Below are 21,904 nucleotides of genomic sequence, written 5' to 3'. Positions count from 1 at the left end.
TTCATGAAATACTAAGAAAACATTTCCTAGCAAACTATACTTGTAGTTTAAAAGTGCAAATTCATCAGTCTGTAGAAAACTGCCTTGTAAAATGAACTATGGGCATTACCTTTCATTTTTGAGTGAGTGTTCATTAATGGATCGCAACAAATTCTGCTGGGCCACCATGGACGTCTGTTGAATTTTGCCCAGACAAGTTGTCCAACTCCGTATTTCAAGGGAGCAGGCTTTTTCTTGGGTTGACACTTTGGACAAACAGAACAGGGGCAAGTCAATAAGATGGAAATCCTTTTACAAAAACACTACTGAAAATAAAATCTGAATTAATGTAACCCTGCCAGACTTAAATTTCAGAATATAATTATGTGGCACAGAACAATACATAACCTATTTGGTTCATAACAATAATTATGTTTCAATATTTAAAAGAGCTATAATTTCATTTCATATGGGGTCTACTACCTGCATCCCACCTCTTAGTTAAATGCTAACCTATTTACATCTTAGATTTAAGGGTCTTTTAAAAAGTTCATCACCTTGCAACCAACCTGATGACCAGATTCTCCAAACTTAACCTGGGACTTAAAATTTATCATTAATAGCATGTGTAATAGGTATCTAGATGGGACAGTGGATTATGTACCAGTCCTAGAATCAGAACAACCAGAAGGAATGTAATTCTGCCTCAGACAATTACTAGCTAAGTGACCTTGGACAAGTCATTTAATTCTGATCACCCTGCCACCTGCCCCAGCCATATATGTAAATAGCCTGATCAGACTTGTCATAGCCTTCCAAGAATCCAGGGTTACTTCCATATCATGATTAAATCTAAATATATAGTATTTTAAATAATCAAGCAGTACTTTAGTTAAATTTAGGATATTTCACAGAAGCAGAAATAAGTTTGAATACCAGTCTAAGACTGTAATAAATATAAATATGTACAAGTAACTATTTTTTTGTTTCAAAGGTCTATTTCATTTATTTATTTATTTATTTTTTAAATTTTGAAAAAAATTTCTTTACAACATTATCCCTTGCACTCACTTTTGTTCCGACTTTTTTCCTCCCTCCCTCCACCCCCTCCCCCAGAGGGCAAGCAGTCCTATACATGTTAAATATGTCACAATATATCCTAGATACACTATATGTGTGCAGAACCGAAAAGTTCTTTTGTTGCATAGGAAGAATTGGATTCAGAAGGTAAAAATATACAAGTAACTTTTAAAAGTAAAGAAGCAAAACTTATCTTTGTACAAACCTTGATGCTTATATCACTGCAAAAATCACCTTCCAAAAAAAATCAAAATATAATGTCTAAGTGATTCTGTTCTCTTCCTCAAGAGTTTTTACTGAGCAGAATCAGGAGAACATTGTACACAGTAACATTATACGATGATCAACTATGACAGACTTTGCTCTTTTCAGTAGTAACACAATGATCCAAGACAATTCCCAAAGACTCATGATGGAAAATTCTATCCACGTTTACAGAAACAACAATGGAGTCTGAATGCAAATCCAAGTACACTGTTTTCACTTTTTTCTCCCTTTCTCATGGCTTATTCCTTTTGTTCTGATTCTTCTTTACCAAAATGAATAAAATGTAAATCTGTTTTATAACATGATTGTACATGTATAAGTTATTATCAGATTGTTTGTTGTCTAGGGGAATTGGAAGATGGAGGAAAAAATAGAAATTGGAAACTTATAAAAGTAAATGTTGAAAATTATCTTTTCAAGTAATAGGAAAAAATAAAATACCAATAAGTAGAAAAAGTTTTTGAATCATGCATTCAAAGATCCAGCTCTAAAGTCTAAACAAAAACCAAAAAAGAAACATCCAGCCTCTCACAAAATGATCCTAAACATGAGAAATCTAATATTCTAGTATTCGAAAATATAGGGATCTATTCTTCATTCCAACAGGGAAATTCTGGTCCTTCCAATTTCAAGTGATGAGTAAAACATCTCCAGGAAAATATGATGAAATAGATATGCAAGTTTCTAGGTAAACCCACATGATGTTACTAAATTCCTATTACTTTCCAGCCTTAAACTACAAAAATATACTTCATTTTTTCTAATTTCAGAAAGGTTTTATAATTCCTCCAAAACTCTAAAGTTTTAGTCTAGGCAACTTACTATAGTCAACAGGAGGGACCTGTGAGAGATTCCACTCTGTGACTATATTAAAGGAAAGGAAATGATGGTTAAAAAGGAAGAGGGACAAAAAGTTTTGCATTCATCAAAGCTCTATTATACCCCAATTATGGTTCAAGAAGTATTCTAGTAAATAGTCAAGCTGTCCGATCACTCCTGAAAATACTCTGAAGAAATTCCTTTTTTAAAATTAATCTGGAAATCAGTGACTCAATGAATAACTGCAGTAATTTTTTTCTCTTGTTGTTGGAATCAGATTCTAAAATGAAAGTGACTTATGCAGGAATCCTCTCTACAAGATAATGGCCAGGAAACTGGAAACTGAGTAGATGCCCATCAATTGGAGAATGGCTGAATAAATTGTGGTATATGATTATGGAATATTATTGTTCAGTAAGAATGACCAACAGGATGATTTCAGAAAGGCCTGGAGAGACCTACATGAACTGATGCTGAGTGAAACAAGCAGGGCCAGGAGATCATTATATATTTCAACAACAATACTATATGATGACCAATTCTGATGGACCTGGCCATCATGAGCAATGAGATGAATCAAACCAGTTCCAATGGAGCAATAATGAACTGAACCAGCTACGCCCAGTGAAAGAACTCTGGGAAATGACTAAGAACCATTACATTGAATTCCCGATCCCTATATTTTTGCCTGCCTGCATTTTGGATTTCCTTCACAGGCTAATTGTACAATATTTCAGAGTCCGATTCTTTTTGTACAACAAAATAATGGTTTGATCATGTATATTTATTGTGTATTTTAATTTATACTTTAATATATTTAACATCTACTGGTCATCCTGCCATCTAGGGGAGGGGGTGGGAGGAAGGAGGGGAAAAATTGGAACAAAAGGTTTGGCAATTGTCAATGCTGTAAAATTACCCATATATATAACCTGTACATAAAAGGCTATTAAAAAAAAAACAAAAAACAAGATAATGGCCAGTTGATCATCATTTCCCTCTCCTCTTGAGCATATAAAGTAATAGGAAACACTACAAAATGCTATTTTGAAACATTTCTCAGTAAGAAAATATTTATTAACTTATTGTTAAATAATTATATATTAATGTAATATAAGTACATATATATACACAAATATAATTACATATAAGTAAATAAATTATGTAAAATAAAATTATTAATTTATTAAGTACTTACTATGTGATAGACAATGTGACAAGTACTGAGAATACAAAGAAAGGCAAACAATTAACTCCTTAAGAAAATCAATCAAATTGTTGGTGGAATTGTGAATACACCCAGCCATTCTGGAGAGAGATTTGGAACTATCCTCAAAAAGTTATCAAACTGGGCATACACTTTGATCCAACAGTGTTTCTACTGGGCTTATATCCCAAAGAGATCTTAAAGAAGGGAAAGATACTTGTCTGTGCAAGAATGTGGCAGCCCTCTTTGTAGCATTGGCTGAGTGGGATGTCCATCAATTGGATAATGGCTGACTAAATTGTGGTATATGAGTATTATGGAACATTATTGTTCTGTAAGAAATGACCAGCAGGATGATTTCAGAAAGGCCTGGAGAGACTTACATGAACTGATGCTGAGTGAAAGGAGCAGGACTAGGAGATCATTATATACTTCAACAACAATACTATATGAGGTTCAATTCTGATGGACATGGCTCTTTTTGGTGATGAGATGAACCAAATCAGTTCCAACAGAGCAGTAATGAACTGAACCAGCAACACCCAGAGAAAGAACTCTGGGAGATGACTATGAAGCACTACATAGAATTCCCAATCCCTCTATTTTTGTCTGCCTGAATTTTTGATTTCCTTCACAGGCTAATTGTATACCATTTCAAAGTCCGATTCTTTTTGTACAGCAAAATAACTGTTTGGACATATATACATATCTTGTATTTAACTTATATTTTAACATATTTAACATGTATTGGTTAACCTGTCATCTGGGGGAGAGAGTAGGGGGAAGGGAAAATTGGAACAAACGGTTTTGCAATTGTCATTGCTGAAAAATTACCTATGCATATATCTTGTAAATAAAAAGCTGTAATGAAAAAAACAAATATAAATGAAAATAAAAAGAAATACAATTAAATCGTGGAAGTACCATTCCACACCTCTCAGACTGGCTAAAGTGACAGGAAAAGATAATAATAAATGTTGGAGGGAATTTGGGAAAAATGAGACATTGTTGGTGAAGTTGTAACATGATCCAATCATTAAGAAAGCAATTTGGAACTATGCCCAAAGGGCTAGGAAACTATGCATACCCTTTAATCCAGCATTACCACTACTGGGTCTGTATTCCAAAGAGATCACAAAAAAGGGAAAAGGACTCACATGTGCAAAAAGTTTGTGACAGCCCTTTTTGTAGTGGTAAGGAACTGGAAACTGAGTGGATGCCTCTCAGAAAATGGCTGAATAATTTATGACATATGAATGTAATGGAATATTTGGTATGATGATCAAGCAAAACTGATGACACTTAAAGGTAGAAGAGAGGCCCTGAAAAGTTAAGAGACTGAATTATTGGTTACAGAGAAGCTAAAATTTTAATCCAGGTCCTAAAGCTCCAAATCCAGGAAACTTTCCTCACTATATCTCATTGTCCATTCAAATGTGGGCTTTACTCTTACTATCTGTATGACTGAAGGAAATCATTCAACTTCTTGGTCCTCATTTTCCTCATCTGTGAAATAAAGAGGGCATGTGGAAAAAAATAAATCATCTCAAATCTCTTCCACAATCATTATAGGAGTCTATTTCCTGTGTCACTCATTCCCATAGGATTTTTTTAAACTTTATATTAAAAAATTTAGAAAGGTTACTTATTTGACACACATCTATTTTTAAGTATTTCACTTACACAAAGTCTTGGAAATTACTGTTATCAGTGAAATAGAGCAAAGAAAGAACTATGGGAATCTCCAAGTAACAATTCAAGGAGACAAGCCAGAATTCCTGGTATATGGCCAAAACCTGGGGCTTTCAGGTCTAAGTTCCATTTTGCAAGTACAAAAACTCTGGGATTGGGGTCATGAGCCTAGACCTGAGGGAAATGGAAGGACAGACTGTAGCACTAGGAAAAATGACCCCTTTTCCCTTTCTACTTTCTCCTTATCTTCCACAAATGTAAGTAATTGTTACAGAAATCAAACAAGCTAACATTTTCCCCCACTAGCAAAACTTGACTAAACATAAATCCTTAAGAAAAGTTCTGACCCCAAAAATTTTTTGGCGAAAAAAGCCTATTGTTGAACACAAAGTATTACAGAAATGAATGTTGACAACTATCTTTACATGTATTATGGAAAAAGAAAAGTGTTTAAGAAAAAATAATCTGAAAATTAAAATAATACAATTTTTAAAAGGAATTTAACAAACCAACAGAACATCTTGTACTTTATAAGGATAAAGTTTATTGAATCCATAATTTTAAAAAAATTTACTTGCAAGTAAAAGAAAAGGAATCTTGTAGTTCTGCAATCCACAGCAGTATTTTTTTTGTATATGATTTTCTAACTTCTCAAAAATGTATAGTATCTTTACTATGAAGACAATGCATTATTAAATTAAAAGAAAAAAGAAAAGAGTCCATTGTTAAAGTAAAATAACTATGAAAAATATACCCTGTTCCCAAATTATCAAAGATGGCAAAAGATGGTCAATTAGATCAAGAAATGAAAGGTAGTGAAGAAGTGAAATAGAGTTCATCTTCAAAAGAAGACACTTTAGTTTAAAAAATAAAAAAGCTTCTATTCCAAAGAGTAATATGAAATGGCTCCCTGTCTACAGAGAATTTATAGAACTCAAAAAAGAATTCAAAAATCAAATTAAAGGCATTGAGGGAAAACCAAAAATTAAAAAAATAATAATAATAACCATCCAAAAAAAACAAGATTATGAAAAAAGAATTAACCAACTAGAAGAGAAGGTATAAAGTCTCAAAGACGAAAATAATTCTTTGAAAATTAGAATTGGACAAGGGGAAGCCAGTGAAACTATGAGAGACCAAGAAATAACAAAACATTATAAAAATGAGAAAATAGAACAGAATGTGAAACTTCTTATAGGAAAAATAACAGATCAGAAGAACAGAACAAGAGAAAATATAAAAATAATTGGACTGCCAGAAAATTGTGACCAAAGAGATCCCTGATACAAGAATGCAGGAAATAATCCAAGAAAATTGTCCTAAAGTGATAAAACATGAGGGGAAAAATAGAAGTTTAAAAAAAAAAAAAATCCACTGATCACCACCTCAAAGAGATCCTTTGTGGAAAACACAGAGTAATATTATTGTTAAATTTTGAAACCCCCAAATCAAAGAGAAAATTTTGTAAGAAAGAAGAAAAAAAAAAATTCAGAAACACTGGAGCTACAATCAGAATTGTACAAAACTTAGCAGCTACAATAAAAGACTGCAGTTCCTAAAATCACATCTATCAAATATCATATCCAGCAAAACTATTAATTCTGAATGAGAAAAAATGGACATTCAATGAATCTGCAGATTTTCATGACCAACCATGAACTTAGAAAATTTACCATATAAGAGCCAACATCAAAGATCAATTTTTAAAAACTTAACATGGACAAACTGTTCAAACATGGACAAATTGTTTGGTTTTTTTACATGAGAAAAAATATACAATTTGTTTAATATTCACATTAAGAATAGGGCAGTTCAAAAAATTGGCAGAGTTATGGTTAAAATATTTTAAAATGTTATACAAATGAGGTGTAGAGGAAGAATAGACACAAAGACATTAGAAGGGGGAGGAAAGCTTGTAGTTCTGAAACCCAATTCACATTGGGAATGGGCTCAATAGCCAACACTACAAATATATCATCAAGGGCATAGCTCCCTCCAATAAGAAATAAGGGAGGGAGGGATGAGTGAATGGAGAAGCAAAAGGGCAAGGGAAGAAAACAATGGAGTGAAAGAAGGTTAAGGAATAGCAAGGCAAGTTATATAGCAGAATTTAATAAAAGAGGCATAAGGGACAGGAAAGATTATGTGCAGGGGATGGGGGTTATGTGTGTATATATCTACATATATATACATCATTATAAACTGCAGCTTGTTTGGAAGTGGGAAGGGAGGGATAAAAGGGAGAAAAAAGAATAAAGTGTGCAGCAAAGAACCAAAGAACAAGGAAGTACAGAAAAAATTGACATTCATGAATATAATTTCTTCTACTAATATATAATATGCTTCCTTGAGCTGGTAATTTATTATATATTTTACATCTTCCCTGATGTTCTGCTGGGCACATGATAATGTTCTCTTTTGTTTTGCTTTATTGTTTTGTAAACCTTTTCTTTCTTTTTTTCTTACTGTTTTTTCAAATGGAAAAAAAAAAAAGTGAAATGGAGGTTAGAGCCAGATAAGTAGATGTGAGAATCATGAGTAAGAAATAATATATGGGACCTAAGAAGATCACCAAGATAAATAGTGTAAAGAAAAAACAGCCTAGGATATAAGCCCGGGGGACATTTATGGTTAGTATGCATAACCTGTATGCAAAGTTTCTTAGAAGATTTTTCCTTACTTTCTTTCCTAATCCCAAGGGGAGAGCTTTTCCCTGAATCATTTTAACACTAAGCAGCACATATACTACATAACATAGTATTAAATGATCTGGCTCCTACTGCTTTAAATTACTGTTTCATTTATCTTTAACTAGAAAAGAATCTCCTTTGAAGTAGAAGCTATGTGTCAGAATTGTCCTATATTCTCAGTGTCTTAAGTACCTAAAGGTCCTAATACGGGATGGTAAATTAAGACTCCAAAGAGAAGGAAAGAGGCATTATCATTATCATCCAAGTAAAAAAGGTGTGTTCAGATGAATCAAGATCTGTTTTTTCCCCCATATGCAGTGATTGCATAGTCTGGGGCAAAAATCTAAGCAAATACAAAACAATACAATTAAAAAAAAAAAAAAAAAAAAAAAAAAAGAAAAGAAAAAAAAAAAGTTGGTGATGATAAAGAAGAAATGTTACTATATATACTATCCTGTCCTAAAAAGTGCTTAAAAATCTGCACTGACATTAACTATGTAATCATGAAGGAGTCACAACCTCCCTGAGGCTATTTTTTTTTTTAATCTTAAAAGTGGAAAAGACCTTTGCAATTTTTTTTTTGAGATCCAATAAAGATAATGGATATAGATTAAGTTCTAAACTTTAGAGAACTATAAAAATCAGATATTATTATTATTAATCTTATTAATAATATATTTGTTTAGCATTCATTTTAAAGTTTACCCACAATCCTGGAGCAGGGATACAACACTGGTCCTGGAATCAGGAAAACCTGAGTTCAAATCTAGCCTTAGACATGTATCACTTAATTTCTCTGACCTCTAAGGGTTGTATTGTGGATCAAATGAGATAATATTTGTAAAGCATTTAGCACAGTGTCTAGCACATAGTATAGTAAATGTTTATTCTTCCTTTTTTTACTACCTAATGCAGACTAGAGAGAAAAAAAAAATCTGTTAAGGTATATGAAATGGTCAGGTCATTTCTCTTCTCTAAGATTCAATATCACATTTCTAAAAATGCTGTCTAGAGAGGGATTGAATCAGAACCAAAGGATATGGCATTATCTGAGTCAAAGAGCCAATCTTAAAAAACATTAGGAATTTAGGATTCTCTTTCTCCACAAGGAGTGAGAAAGGGTTGGGAAAATGGATTAAAAAAAAAACTATACTAAAAGTACAGCTACCAAAATTTATTTTTAAAAAGTACCTCAGGTTAAGAATCCTTGCTCGAAGTTCTGTACTTCATGAAGTACAGAAGTGCAGACCTGTGTCAGTAGTTACTTGGCTCACAAGAAGTTATTTAACTCAATAAAATCACAGGTTTGAATCCCTTCCCTACTCTGCCATTCTACTCTAACAGCAGAAAACCAAAGATAATAAACATCTTCTAGGCTCCTCATCACAAACCTAGAAAATCCCTTTAAAATTTTAATTGGGGGGAGAGGGAGAAGGGAAGCCCACAATCAAAAACAAAACAAAAATCACATCTTTTATTAATGTCTCTCATTTACTAATATTGATTTAAAAATAAACCTTTAACTTTTCTCTTTTGTGGGGGAAAGGTGTAGGGGGGTTGATAAAAGAAAAGGAAATTATGCCAGACTTTGTTTTAGGAAGATATTTCATTCCAATTGGAGTATAACCATTTAGAAATTCTCTCTCTTTCATTTTTAAATAAATTTGGTTATGTAGTCAAAGTGAAGGACAACCCAAGAGCTATATGCTACACCAGTATATACAATTTCAATATAGAAATAAAAAAAACCAGAAGAGGACCTTCAGCATACTGCCCAGATCCTCTTTGAAGGAGATTAAACGTAGGGGCAAGTATCCCACAAAATGAGATGATATAGAACAGCTTTGATCTACTGAAGCAGAGAATGCCTACCAAATATAATGCTATCACAGAACCAAATAAAATAATTGGGCATGATTTTATAACTATAAATAAGTTATATATAAACAAGGTAAAGAATAGTAAATAGTGATTCACAAATAGGAAGAAATCTCAAAAACCATCTAATTCAAACTAAAGAATTCTCTCTACAGCATTCTGACAAGTAGTCTAGCCTTTGCTTGAAGACCTAGTGTGATAAGAAAATCCACTCTTCCAAAGACCATGCTACTTTGGGGCAGCCATAATTCTGTAAAGGTTTTCTTGACACTGAGGTCAAAACCTCTCTATCTTTTATCCACTGCTTCTAATTCTTCTCAAAAGGCCAAGCACATTAAGTTGCATTAATTTCCACCATGACAACTTCTCAAATAGTTTCCAATAGTTGAAAACATTTATATCTCACTTACCTCTTTTCTAAGCCAAAAATCCCTAATTTCTTTAGTTGATCCCTCACATGGTATATGATCTTTAGTCTCAGCTTTCCTAGAAAAATTCATTAATTATTCCCAGGAATTTAACTAGAACAGGGTCTTAAGACATAAATCCTTTCACCAAAGTCTTATTCCCATTTTTCCTTAGGGGAGTTCTTTCTCAACCTGAGGTCTCAAAACATTGACAAGTTCTTCCAAGTATGAAAGCTTTAAATATGGGCTTTGCAAGGGACTAATTTGCCCATTTTCCAAAAACCTGATTACCTAAGTGCAGAAAAAGCTATTAACAGAAGGTTTAACTAAAAAAGTTGATGACATTTTTGGCTTAAAAAAAAAAACAAACCACGTAACAGTTAAAAACATAAAAAAGCCTCATAAGAACAAAAAAGTTGAATTCTATCAGATTAGAGCTAATGAGATTAGTGTTAAAATTTTTGTTCCACCATAAAGCACTTTTATTTTAATGAAATCTTAGAAAAATAGGATTTGGGGTTCCTAAGCAACAATTTTGTGAAGAGATATGAAAATTCAATTCACCATATTCAATACATTTTTAAAACCAACTTTTGAAGTGGCATGGTACAGAAAGTCCCCAACACAAGATCAGTAGAGACTTACAATCATCAGAATACTGTCACAACACTGGGGATCTAGTTCTCAGTTTATTTATCATTGAGAAGAACTCTTTTAGAATAAATCCCTCATAAAATGACACAATGCAAAGGACATAGATTGTAACCTTTCTGACAGGTTGATGTGAGAGGTATCCCAGTTTAATCATATGTAAAAAGTTACAAGTAGTAAGATCATAAAATCATGGACTGAGAACTAGAATAAACCTCATTTTTTACTGATGAGACAAGAGACACTCGAAAAAATTAAGGGATTTAACTATGTTCATAAAAGTAATGTTACAGATCAGGGAATTAGTTTAATTTCTAATTATAATTAGAATACTAATTCTACACTATAAACGCAACTTTCCACTATGTGAAGATAACTCATCTTACTTCTTTGTTCCAACCATTCAACTTCAAGCAAAGCTCTAAAAATGTAGTGTTTGCACTTAGTAGTCCTTTGCATAACAGCTGTCCCTTCAAACCCTCAAGTTTTGATTTTATGAATATGCCTAAAAGGTTGAATTTTCATGATTTCACAATTCATTTCTTTTTCTTATTTTTTGTAATATGTAAATGATTTTTATCATATTTCTATGACGAACTTATACACTGTTCAAAATCAGTTAACATATCTATACATTGTTAATCAAGTTCACCATCAAGATCATCCCTCTCTAATACATTCCAGTCTTTTCTCTGAAGAATCATCATTTTAACAGCATCTTCTGTATGCAATATTTTGATAAGGGACCGTTGAACTATTCTGGTTACTAATATACAGGGTAGATACAGTGGCAATAAGATAATACTACTGATTGCAACAAATACATACCATAAAAATTGCTTCCACCAAGTATCTTAGAAACACAGTTATCACAGAACAGACACAATTCATTTCTCTAAGGACAAGAGAGTTTTTATTATAGAGCTAGGTCCACTGATACCCTCTAGTCCAATCCTTCACTTTATTACTATATCCTCATTATGTTACTTTTAAGAGTGCTGATTAAAATGGACAAAAGGAAGAAAAATCAGATGGAAATATTACCACCACAAAAAGTCTTGTTATTACAACAGAATAAACATCTGATATAACTGTACAACATGAACATACCTACATTAACTCTAAAATAGGACAAGATGTCAGAATGCCTGTTATCAAAAAATTACAAAACATGCAGATGAAATAAAAGAAAAAGACCAGGTTCCATCAGCTATTTGTGGTTTGCAAACAAAGACAAGTGAAAAAAGTGCTACACTAGAAATGGAGCAGTTGCATTCCTCTTGGCATGGTTATCATTCATGTGTTTAAGACAGCAAAAGAAATAGAGGAGAGTAAAAAAAACCTTTTATTACAAGTATTGGTTGGCTGGACTGCTTTAAAAACTAAGTTCAATTGCATAATGACAGCCAAGTAGTATAGAGGATAGAGCACTAGACTTGAATTTAAATCTGGCCTCAAAAATTTATAAGCTGCATGACCCTGGGCAAGTCACTTCACCTGTTTGACTCAGTTTCTTCATCTGTAAAGTGATATTAATTGCACTTAACTGTCAGGATTGTTGTGAGATCAAATGAGATGATAATCATCAAACATTTAGCAGTGCCTAGCATGAAGCAAGTGCTACATATTATTATTATTGTTAAAAATTACTGTAAAGGCACTCAATACAGATGCGGACCAGGTAGTTAAGTATACTAATGTTCGGAAGAAAATAATCAAAGGTGGATAACACTGATTTTTAGAATGGATGAAACAGGATTATTCTGGGAAAGGACACTTTCTAAAACATATTTCTAAGAAATCAAAAAAATATTCAATATTTATTTAAATTGTCTAAGGATGATCTAAATCCTTTTATTGGGAAATACAGGAGGTGATTTAGAATTAATACAAATTTTTTTATGTATCTCAAAATCCTCTCATTCTGAGAAGATATAACTGATCATTTCCACTTTTTTGATGATCAAGTAAGAAAGAATGGGGGACCCAGGGATGTTTCTGAAAACTGGTTTTCATGATCTAGAAAAAATAACAAAAAAATTCATATGGAACAATAAAAAGTCGAGAATCACAAGGGAATTAATGAAAAAAAAAAATCAAATGAAGGTGGCCTAGCTGTACCTGATCTAAAATTATATTATAAAGCAGCAGTCACCAAAACCATTTGGTATTGGCTAAGAAATAGATTAGTTGATCAGTGGAAACGGTTAGGTTCACAAGACAGAATAGTCGACTATAGCAATCTAGTGTTTGACAAACCCAAAGATCCTAACTTTTGGGATAAGAATTCATTATTTGATCAAAACTGCTGGGATAACTGGAAATTAGTATGGCAGAAATTAGGCATGGACCCACACTTAACACCATATACCAAGATAAGATCAAAATGGGTCCATGACCTAGGCATAAAGAACGAGATTATAAATAAATTAGATGAACATAGGATAGTTTATTTCTCAGACTTGGAGGAGAAAGAAATTTGTGAACAAAGATGAACTAGAGACCATTACTGATCACAAAATAGAAAATTTTGATTATATCAAATTAAAAAGCCTTTGTACAAACAAAACTAATGCAAACAAGATTAGAAGGGAAGCAACAAACTGGGAAAACATCTTTACAGTTAAAGGTTCTGATATAAAGGCCTCATTTCCAAAATATATAGAGAACTGACTCTAATTTATAAGAAATCAAGCCATTCTCCAATTGATAAATGGTCAAAGGATATGAACAGACAATTTTCAGATGATGAAATTGAAACTATTACCACTCATATGAAAGAGTGTTTCAAATCACTATTGATCAGAGAAATGCAAATTAAGACAACTCTGAGATACCACTACACACCTGTCAGATTGGCTAAGATGACAGGAAAAAATAATGATGAATGTTGGAGGGGATGCGGGAAAACTGGGACACTGATGCATTGTTGGTGGAGTTGTGAACGAATCCAACCATTCTGGAGAGCAATCTGGAATTATGCCCCAAAAGTTATCAAACTGTGCATACCCTTTGATCCAGCAGTGCTACTACTGGGCTTATACCCCAAAGAGATACTAAAGAAGGGAAAGGGACCTGTATGTGCCAAAATGTTTGTGGCAGCCCTGTTTGTAGTGGCTAGAAACTGGAAATTGAATGGATGCCCATCAATTGGAGAATGGCTGGGTAAATTGTGGTATCTAAATGTTATGGAATATTATTGTTCTGTAAGAAATGACCAGCAGGATGAATACAGAGAGGCTTGGAGAGACTTACATGAACTGATGCTAAGTGAAATGAGCAGAACCAGGAGATCATTATACACTTCGACAACGATATTGTAATGAGGATGTATTCTGATGGAAGTGGATTTCTTTGACAAAGAGACCTAACTGAGTTTAAATTGATAAATGATGGACAGAAGCAGCTACACTCAAAGAAAGAACATGGGAAACGAATGTGAACTATTTGCATTTTTGTTTTTCTTCCCGGGTTATTTTACCTTCTGAATCCAATTCTCCCTGTGCAACAAGAGAACTGTTTGGTTCTGCAAACATATATTGTATCTAAGATATACTGCAACATAGCTAACATATATAGGACTGCTTGCCATCTAGGGGAGGGGGTGGAGGGAAGGAGGGGAAAAAGCGGAACAGAAGCGAGTGCAAGGGATAATGTTGTAAAAAAAATTACCCTGGCATGGATTCTGTCAATATAAAGTTACTATTAAATAAAATAAAATAAAACATTAAAAAAAAACAAACAACTGGTATTCAACTGTTAAAAAAAATTACGATAAGGATAATATGTTTATTAATTCTAGAGCATAAATGATTCTAGGATCATGATCCAGATCCACCAACTACATGATCTATTGTGTGAGAATGTGAATGTAATGATGAATGATGAAGATGTGGATAAAGCTCTCAATCCACCAGGGATGTATAAAGACTTAAAGAAAGAGAAGATATTTCCATCTAAAATTGCTAAAATCTTTTAAATGTCAATAATGACATTTTTTGGTCATATCGGTATTCAGTAATCTTTCTTTTTTTTTAATTTTGCTTTCTCAGGTGGGGAAATTTTTTCACAGCAAGTTTCTCTGATAAAGGTTTCATTTCTCAAATATTTGGAGAACTGAGGATTTTAGAAGGACAACTTCCCAACTGATTAATGATTAAAGAATACAAAAAGTTCCAGAAGAAGAAATCAAAGTTACCAATAGTGACATAAAAAAAATAAAAACTCTAAAATTACTATCGAGTAGAAAAATGCAAATTAAAACAACTCTGAGGTATTATGACACTTATCAGGATGGCTAATATGACAGAAAAGGAAAATGACAAAGATCAGAAGGGATGAGGAAAAATTAAGGATACTAATTACATTGTTGGCAGAGTTGTGAACTGGTCCAATTATTCTAGAAAATAACTTAGAACTATGCCCAAATATAAAACTGTACATGCCCTTTGACCTAAGAATATCATTTTACTATGTCTATATTCCAAAGATATCAAAGAAAAAGGAAAAGGAATCATGTACAAAAACATTTATATAAGCTCTTTTTTGTGATTGTCAAAGAAGTAGACCTTGAGGGAGTACCCACCAATTGGGGAATAATTGAACAAGTTGTGATATATGATCATGAAGGAATACTATTACACTTTAAGAAAGGATGAGCATGATAGTTTCAGAAAAAACTGGTAAATCTTATATGAACTAATGCAAAGTGAAGTGAGCAAAACCAGAACGCTGTACACAATAATAGCAATATTAACAACGATCAACTTATGAAAGACATAGCCACTCTGACCAAGACAATTCCAAAACATCCATGATGGAAAATGCTATTTACCTTCAGATAGACAACTGATGACTCCAGAGGTCTAGTTCAACCCTCTCATTTTAGAGATGAAGAAACTGAACCCAGAAGTTTAAAGAATTCATCCAAGTCACAAAGATGATAAGTGACGAGAAAGAATTTAAACCCAGGAATGAAGATGACAAATCTATTCCCTATAGCATACCATTTTATTATCATACAGGTAAAAGAGCACGAAGCACATGAACTGAGCAGTACATGGTAAATATATTTGGCAAAGTCTGGGGACACATTCTAGTTCTGCCTTTGTAAATGATTCAATATAAAGTCACTGCCTGTTTCTTTACATGTAAGATGGAAACAATGCCTGCATTTTTCACTTCACAGGGATAATTTCCTGGAAAGCACTGGCTAATGCTTTCCATAATAATAATATTATTATGCATTAAGATATGCTTATTACATATAAGATGATCAGCTACCAAAATGGAAAATAGCATGTATATTTGGCCCAAATATAATAAAGTTCCTTCTAATCTCACCATTCTATATAATCTATGAATTTTTTTTTACTAGTTCTTTATATTTGTATAACCCTCATATAAGTCATTCAATCTCTGAATGTATCATTTCTAAGTGTCAACCACATACAACATAATACTCCTTTGATCACAAAATTGAGAGGAACTTCTACTTCCTAATCCAAGGTCTTCATTATACTGAAGAGGAAACTGATTTGTCCACTATGGTTATATAGCTAGGAGGAAAGAGAGAGAGGACTAGAATCTGAAGCCAAATCCAACTCCAGGACTTTCCCCATGATCTGACCTGAATTCACCCTCTTTCCCAGATGGTATTATTTTTGGAGATTCTCACTCTAGAAGAGCCTAGCTGCTCAAAAAGGGGACAACAATGTCTACAGAAGAGATGTGGGCTCCCATGCCAAACAATGCTTAGGGGTTTTTAAAGTTCAATTAGCAAGGTAGTGAATATCTTGATTTGGTGAGACCATCCTATAGGTATCCTGTATGTACATAGTTGTTTGCATACTGTCTCTTCCATAAGATTTGAACTTTTTGAGGGCAGAAATTGATTTGTCTTTCTTTGTATCCATAGTGTTTAGCACATAGTAAGCAATGACTTGCCATTAGCCATTAAACTAGCTATGAGGGGAAAAAAATTCATTTCTCTGAATCTCAGTTTTTTCATCTGTAAAATAGACCAAACTGTCCAAGTTCTATAAATCTATATAGCTATATTCTGTGCCATGCCAGTCAAACTACCAAAAATCTATTTCAGAGAGCTAGAAAAATAATAACAAAATTAATCTGGAAAAACAAAAGATCAACAATATCAAGGCAATTAATGAAAAAAATGCAAAGAAAGGTAGCCTAGCCATACCAGAACTTAATCATCAAAACTTTCTGGTACTAACAAACAGTGGTAGATCTATGGAACAGATTAGGTACACAAGACACAGTAATAAATGACCAAAATAATCTAGTATCTGATAAACCTAAAAGACTCTAACTTCTAGAAGAACTCCCTATTTTACAAAAAGTACTAGGAAAACTGGAAAACAGAATGGCAGAAACTAGATATAGATCAACCCCTTATACTATACCAAGATAAGATCAAAATGGGTACATGATTTAGACATAAAGGTTGATACTATAAGCAAATTAGGAAACCAACACAGATTACATGTTAGATCTATGAAAAAGAAGTTTCGACAAAACAAGGGAGAGCATAATGAGATGTTAAAAAATATATTAAATTTTAAGGTTTTTGCACAAAAACGAATGCAACCAAGATTAAACAGGAAACAGAAAGATGGGAAACAGTTTTTACAGCAAATGTCTCCAATAAAAGCCTCATTTCTGAAATATATAGAGGACTGAGTTAAATTTATAATACAAGTCATTTCCCAATTGCTAAGTGGTCAGAAGACATAAACGGGAAGTTTTCAGATGAAAAAAGAAAATCAAAAGCTATCTACAGTCATATGAAAAAATGCTCCAGATTACTACTGATTAGAGAAATGCAAATTAAAACAATGCCGAGGTCAACCTCAAATTTATCCAATTGGTTAATATGACAGAAAAGGAAAATGATAATGTAGATGATATGAGAGAATTAGGGCACTAATACACTGGTGGTGGAACTATAGATTGATCCAACCATTCTAAAGAGCAATTTGAAAATATGTTCAAAGGGCAATCAAACTATGCATAACCTTGGATCCAGCAATACCACTACTAAATCCTAAAGAGATCATAAAAAAGAGGAAAGGACTTACCAACATGTACAAAGTATTTATAGCAGATTTTTCTGTGGTGGCAAAGAAGTAGAAATTGCCTATCAACTAGGGAATGGGTGAACAAATTTTGTTATATGAACATAATGGAGCACCATTGTGCTTTAAGAAATGACAAGCAAGCAGATTTCAGAAAAACCTGGACTTACATGAACTGATGCAAAGTGAAGAGAGCAGAACCAGAATTTTATACACAACAATGTGAGATGATCAACTATGAATATCTCATCTCATTTTAGCAATACAATTCCAAAGGATCATGATAGATAACATTATCTACATTCAGAGAAAGAACTGGTAGAGCCTGAATGCAGATAAAAGCATATTATTTTCACTTTTTTGATCTTTTTCTTGTTTTCCCCCCATTTAGTGTGTTCCTTCTTTTGCAACATGACAAATGTGGAAATAAATTTCAAGACTACACATATATAACCTATATTACATTGCTTATCTTTTTAGAGATGGAGATGGTTAAGAAGGGAGAAAATTTGAAACAAAATTTTTAATAAATATTAAAAATTGTCTTTACATGTAATTGGAAAAAATACTATTTAAAAATAAATTGAAATAAATAAATCTATGTAGCTATGAATCACCGAAATGTAACCTTCAGAAAACCATGTTCAATAATCATTCTTCCATTCCCTTCTTTCTCCTCAGTCACACCAAAAACAAACCACAAACAACCTGTAAATTTCCCTATTATCAGCTATAGTTCCATATTATAATCAGTCCTCAAATTCACATTACCTAGGCCTCAAATTCATGACTTGTCAACCACAGAACCAAGACTAGTCAGGTCTGGAAGTAGTGTTCATTAATTATCTAATTATTTTATATTTATTTTATAAAGCCATTATATAAAGTAAACAAAACAAGGCTTATTCCCACTGCACAAATGAGAAAAGGGACATTAAGGGGAAGTGACAACCAAAATTACATGACTAATGAGAAATAAGACTCAAGTCTTCTTTTTTTTAATGTTTATCATCCATCTCTACTTTGTCTAAAACAACTAAAAGAAAAGTAAATAATTATCCCCATATGTCTCAGCTACAGTCCTACTTTTCTCATACTAGTAAAAAATGCTTTAGAAAAGACACAATTGGGCAAAAAGGAAATAGGGATAAAGATATCTGGATTATATCTTTGATCCAATTAAAAGCTACCTTCTGGGAGAATTCAAAGTTAAAGAACATAGATAATTATTATCGAATAAACAAGAAATGGGCTAGACAGACAGTTCCGACATTAAAAAGGAACTTAAGTCAATAGATACAAAAGGCAACACAAAAGGAATAGAATAGTGAAGCTAGAAACCAAGAGATTAGCATCTGTTTGGATAACAGGGACATTCATCCTAGATCCCAATTTGGTATTCAAACAGGAGAAAAGAGGACAGTTAGATGGCACGGTGGATAGAGCACTGATTTTTAAATCAGTAGTACCTGAGTTCAAATCTGACAGACATGTAACACTTACTAGTTGTGTGACCCTAGGCAAATCACTTAATCCCAATTGGTGGGAGAGAGGGAGGGAGGGAAGAAGGGAGGAAGGAAACAAGAGAAAAGAGGGGGCATATTGTCTGAATTATGAATAAAAACCAAGCTGAGCCTTTACAAAGTTTCAGAAGCCACAGAGTAAAATGGATCTTGAATCGATTAGGCTTAGAGAAAAGAATCTAGTTGAAAGTTAAAGAATATTTATCTACTAAACATTTTTAGACATAGTCAACAAAGGGATTTGTTTTGCTGTATGATATATATTTACTATGAGGTTTTTGGGTTTTTTTTTTTTTCATTTTTAGAGAAATAGAACCAGAGTATGTAATAAATGATGATAAAAATGATTTTTTAAAAAGTCTATCTCCTAAACTAGATATAGCTAAACTGAGTCCTTATATATGCCTATGTTCTCTGTGTTCTCTTAAATGTTCATTCATGTAAAGCTGTCTTGGTTGCAGTCAAGACAGTCAGCTTCAGCATATGAATAAGCCAGTATTCTGAAAGATTTTACACTACATTAAATTAGCTGACAGATTCACAAATTTGATGTATAAATCACAGTACTACTAAATGCAATTTTCCTGTATCACTTTAAGATTATCACTGATATCCAAATATAGAAGGAAAACCAGAGCTCTCCTATATTACCCATAGGGGTTCCAAAATAGTCTTATAATCTTTCACAATTATGACAAAAGTCCTTGAGAAGAGGCATTAACATTTTGTTTTATATACCTGAACCTGAAACAAAGTCATAATTTCTTGAGTACCTATAGTATTTTATTATAGTTCAAGATGTTAACAAATGAATTAAGTTGAGTTTTTACCATTGAGAACATTAGATCACTTTTAGGCCTGAGCCCATCTTGCTCCCATGGAGTGCTCAAACTTTGGCTATGTGGCTCACTTTTCCCAAGACTCCAAGCTTTCATGGTAGTCTCAATAAACTAGTTACTATTGTCTCTGTAGTAAACCAAACAACACCAAAGCAGGCAAAATGAAACACAAGTTGAATGAAAATACCAAAAAGGTAGGGGAAGGGGGGAAAGAGAAGGGATAAATTCAGAAAAAATAAAGACGTTACACATCTTATGAGGCCATAATTTTTCAAGGAAATCTATTTTAAAGAAACCAGATCAACTTCTTTTTTTTAAGGCAATTGGGGTCAAGTGACCTGCCCAAGGTCATACAGCTAAGAAGTGTTAAGTGTCTGAGACCAGATTTGAACTTGGGTTCTCCTGACTTCAGGGACGATGCTCTATCCACTGCATCACCTAGCTGCCCCAACCAGACTACTTTCTAATCAACAAATCAAACATGTAATCTCACTCAGAGCAAAACTTTTTTTTAATGTGCTCTTACTAGAAGATAATTATGTTTAAAATAAGCTTGTCAATGTTGGTGGCAATTTTTTTAAAAAATAATATAAGTTTCTCTGATGTCAGAAGCTCCATTACAGTGAATCATGACATGACAAAGTCATATGGAATTGCAGACAAATACTGATAAGAAATTTCCAAATTTTCCCAATGCCAGAAAATATTAACCGTATTTATGAGAGACACTGACAGGTGAGCTCTATTTTTTTGCTGATAGAAGCAATAAGAAGACAGCTCTATGCTGAGAAGCAGAAAACCAAGATTAAAAAAAAAAAAAAGAAAAAGAAAGAAAGAAACGGGAAATACAGGACTAGGCACTAGGGCAGTTGCAAAATGCAACTGTTAATCTAGTGCTCTATATGTATATATAATATGTATATATAATACAAATTATATGTAGGATAGTATTTTTTAAAACTTAACTTTTAAATTTTAAAAATAAATTTGTACCAGTTTAGTAACTGGTCATGTACACTAATCAATCCATTAATTAATACTGTCTAGTATACGGATATACTTGGGAGTTCAACTTGAGCTCTCCTTTTACGGTCTTCAGGCTGAATTATTCATTAATTTATTCTATTTTCATACAAAAAGGATTAGAATTACTGGGAAAACTAAAGTTTTCTTCCAATAGCAGATCCTATCAGATGATGACTTTGAGCATAAGCATGAGCATCTGTCTACAGAGAACTAGCTAAAGAAATATATAAACACTCATTATCAGAAGACTACACATCAAGGTCTCAATTTCTTTTTTGAGCATCAGGTTCTCAAATTTTTTTGTTTCCCCACAACTCAAAAACTATCTACTGAGATACACAGAAAAAATGTTCTGCATTGGCAAAGGGAGCACTCACACTCATAAAAATGTTAAAAATCATCAATAATTGGAATTCTGAACTCAAAAAAATGAAGCTTTATTATCAACTGGAGAAAAAGTCAAAGACAAAGGGGAAAATTCATATATATCAAAATGTTCATATAGCAGTAGTTTTTGTTGTAGCAAAGAACTAGAAACAAAGTAAATATCCAACAATGAAAGCAATGGAACACTATTGTGCCTAAGGAAACAAATATGAAGAATTCTGGAAAGCCATTAATAAAGGAAAAGTAGAGCAAAGCAGAACTATAAAAACAATATATATGTGCAATGCCTGCCCCAAAGTAAATCTAAGAATTACCAATACCCCCAAACTATGAAACTAAATCGTTACAATGACCCAAAGAAA

General features: G+C 32.9%; 1 protein-coding gene across 6 annotated transcripts in view; it reads right to left on the bottom strand.

Moving 5' to 3' along the window:
• NSD1 (nuclear receptor binding SET domain protein 1) overlaps positions 1-21,904 on the bottom strand; it is a 142,787-nt gene that overhangs the window by 93,798 nt on the left and 27,085 nt on the right. For all 6 annotated transcript variants that reach the window (XM_051979017.1, XM_051979021.1, XM_051979016.1 and 3 more), the window contains one exon: positions 110-245. In XM_051979017.1, the coding sequence (XP_051834977.1) occupies positions 110-245 (136 nt within the window). The remainder of the gene's footprint in view (positions 1-109; positions 246-21,904) is intronic.

This window comes from Antechinus flavipes, chromosome 2, assembly GCF_016432865.1.
Source record: "Antechinus flavipes isolate AdamAnt ecotype Samford, QLD, Australia chromosome 2, AdamAnt_v2, whole genome shotgun sequence".
NCBI lineage: Eukaryota > Metazoa > Chordata > Mammalia > Dasyuromorphia > Dasyuridae > Antechinus > Antechinus flavipes.
This window is presented reverse-complemented; position numbering and strand designations above follow the sequence as displayed.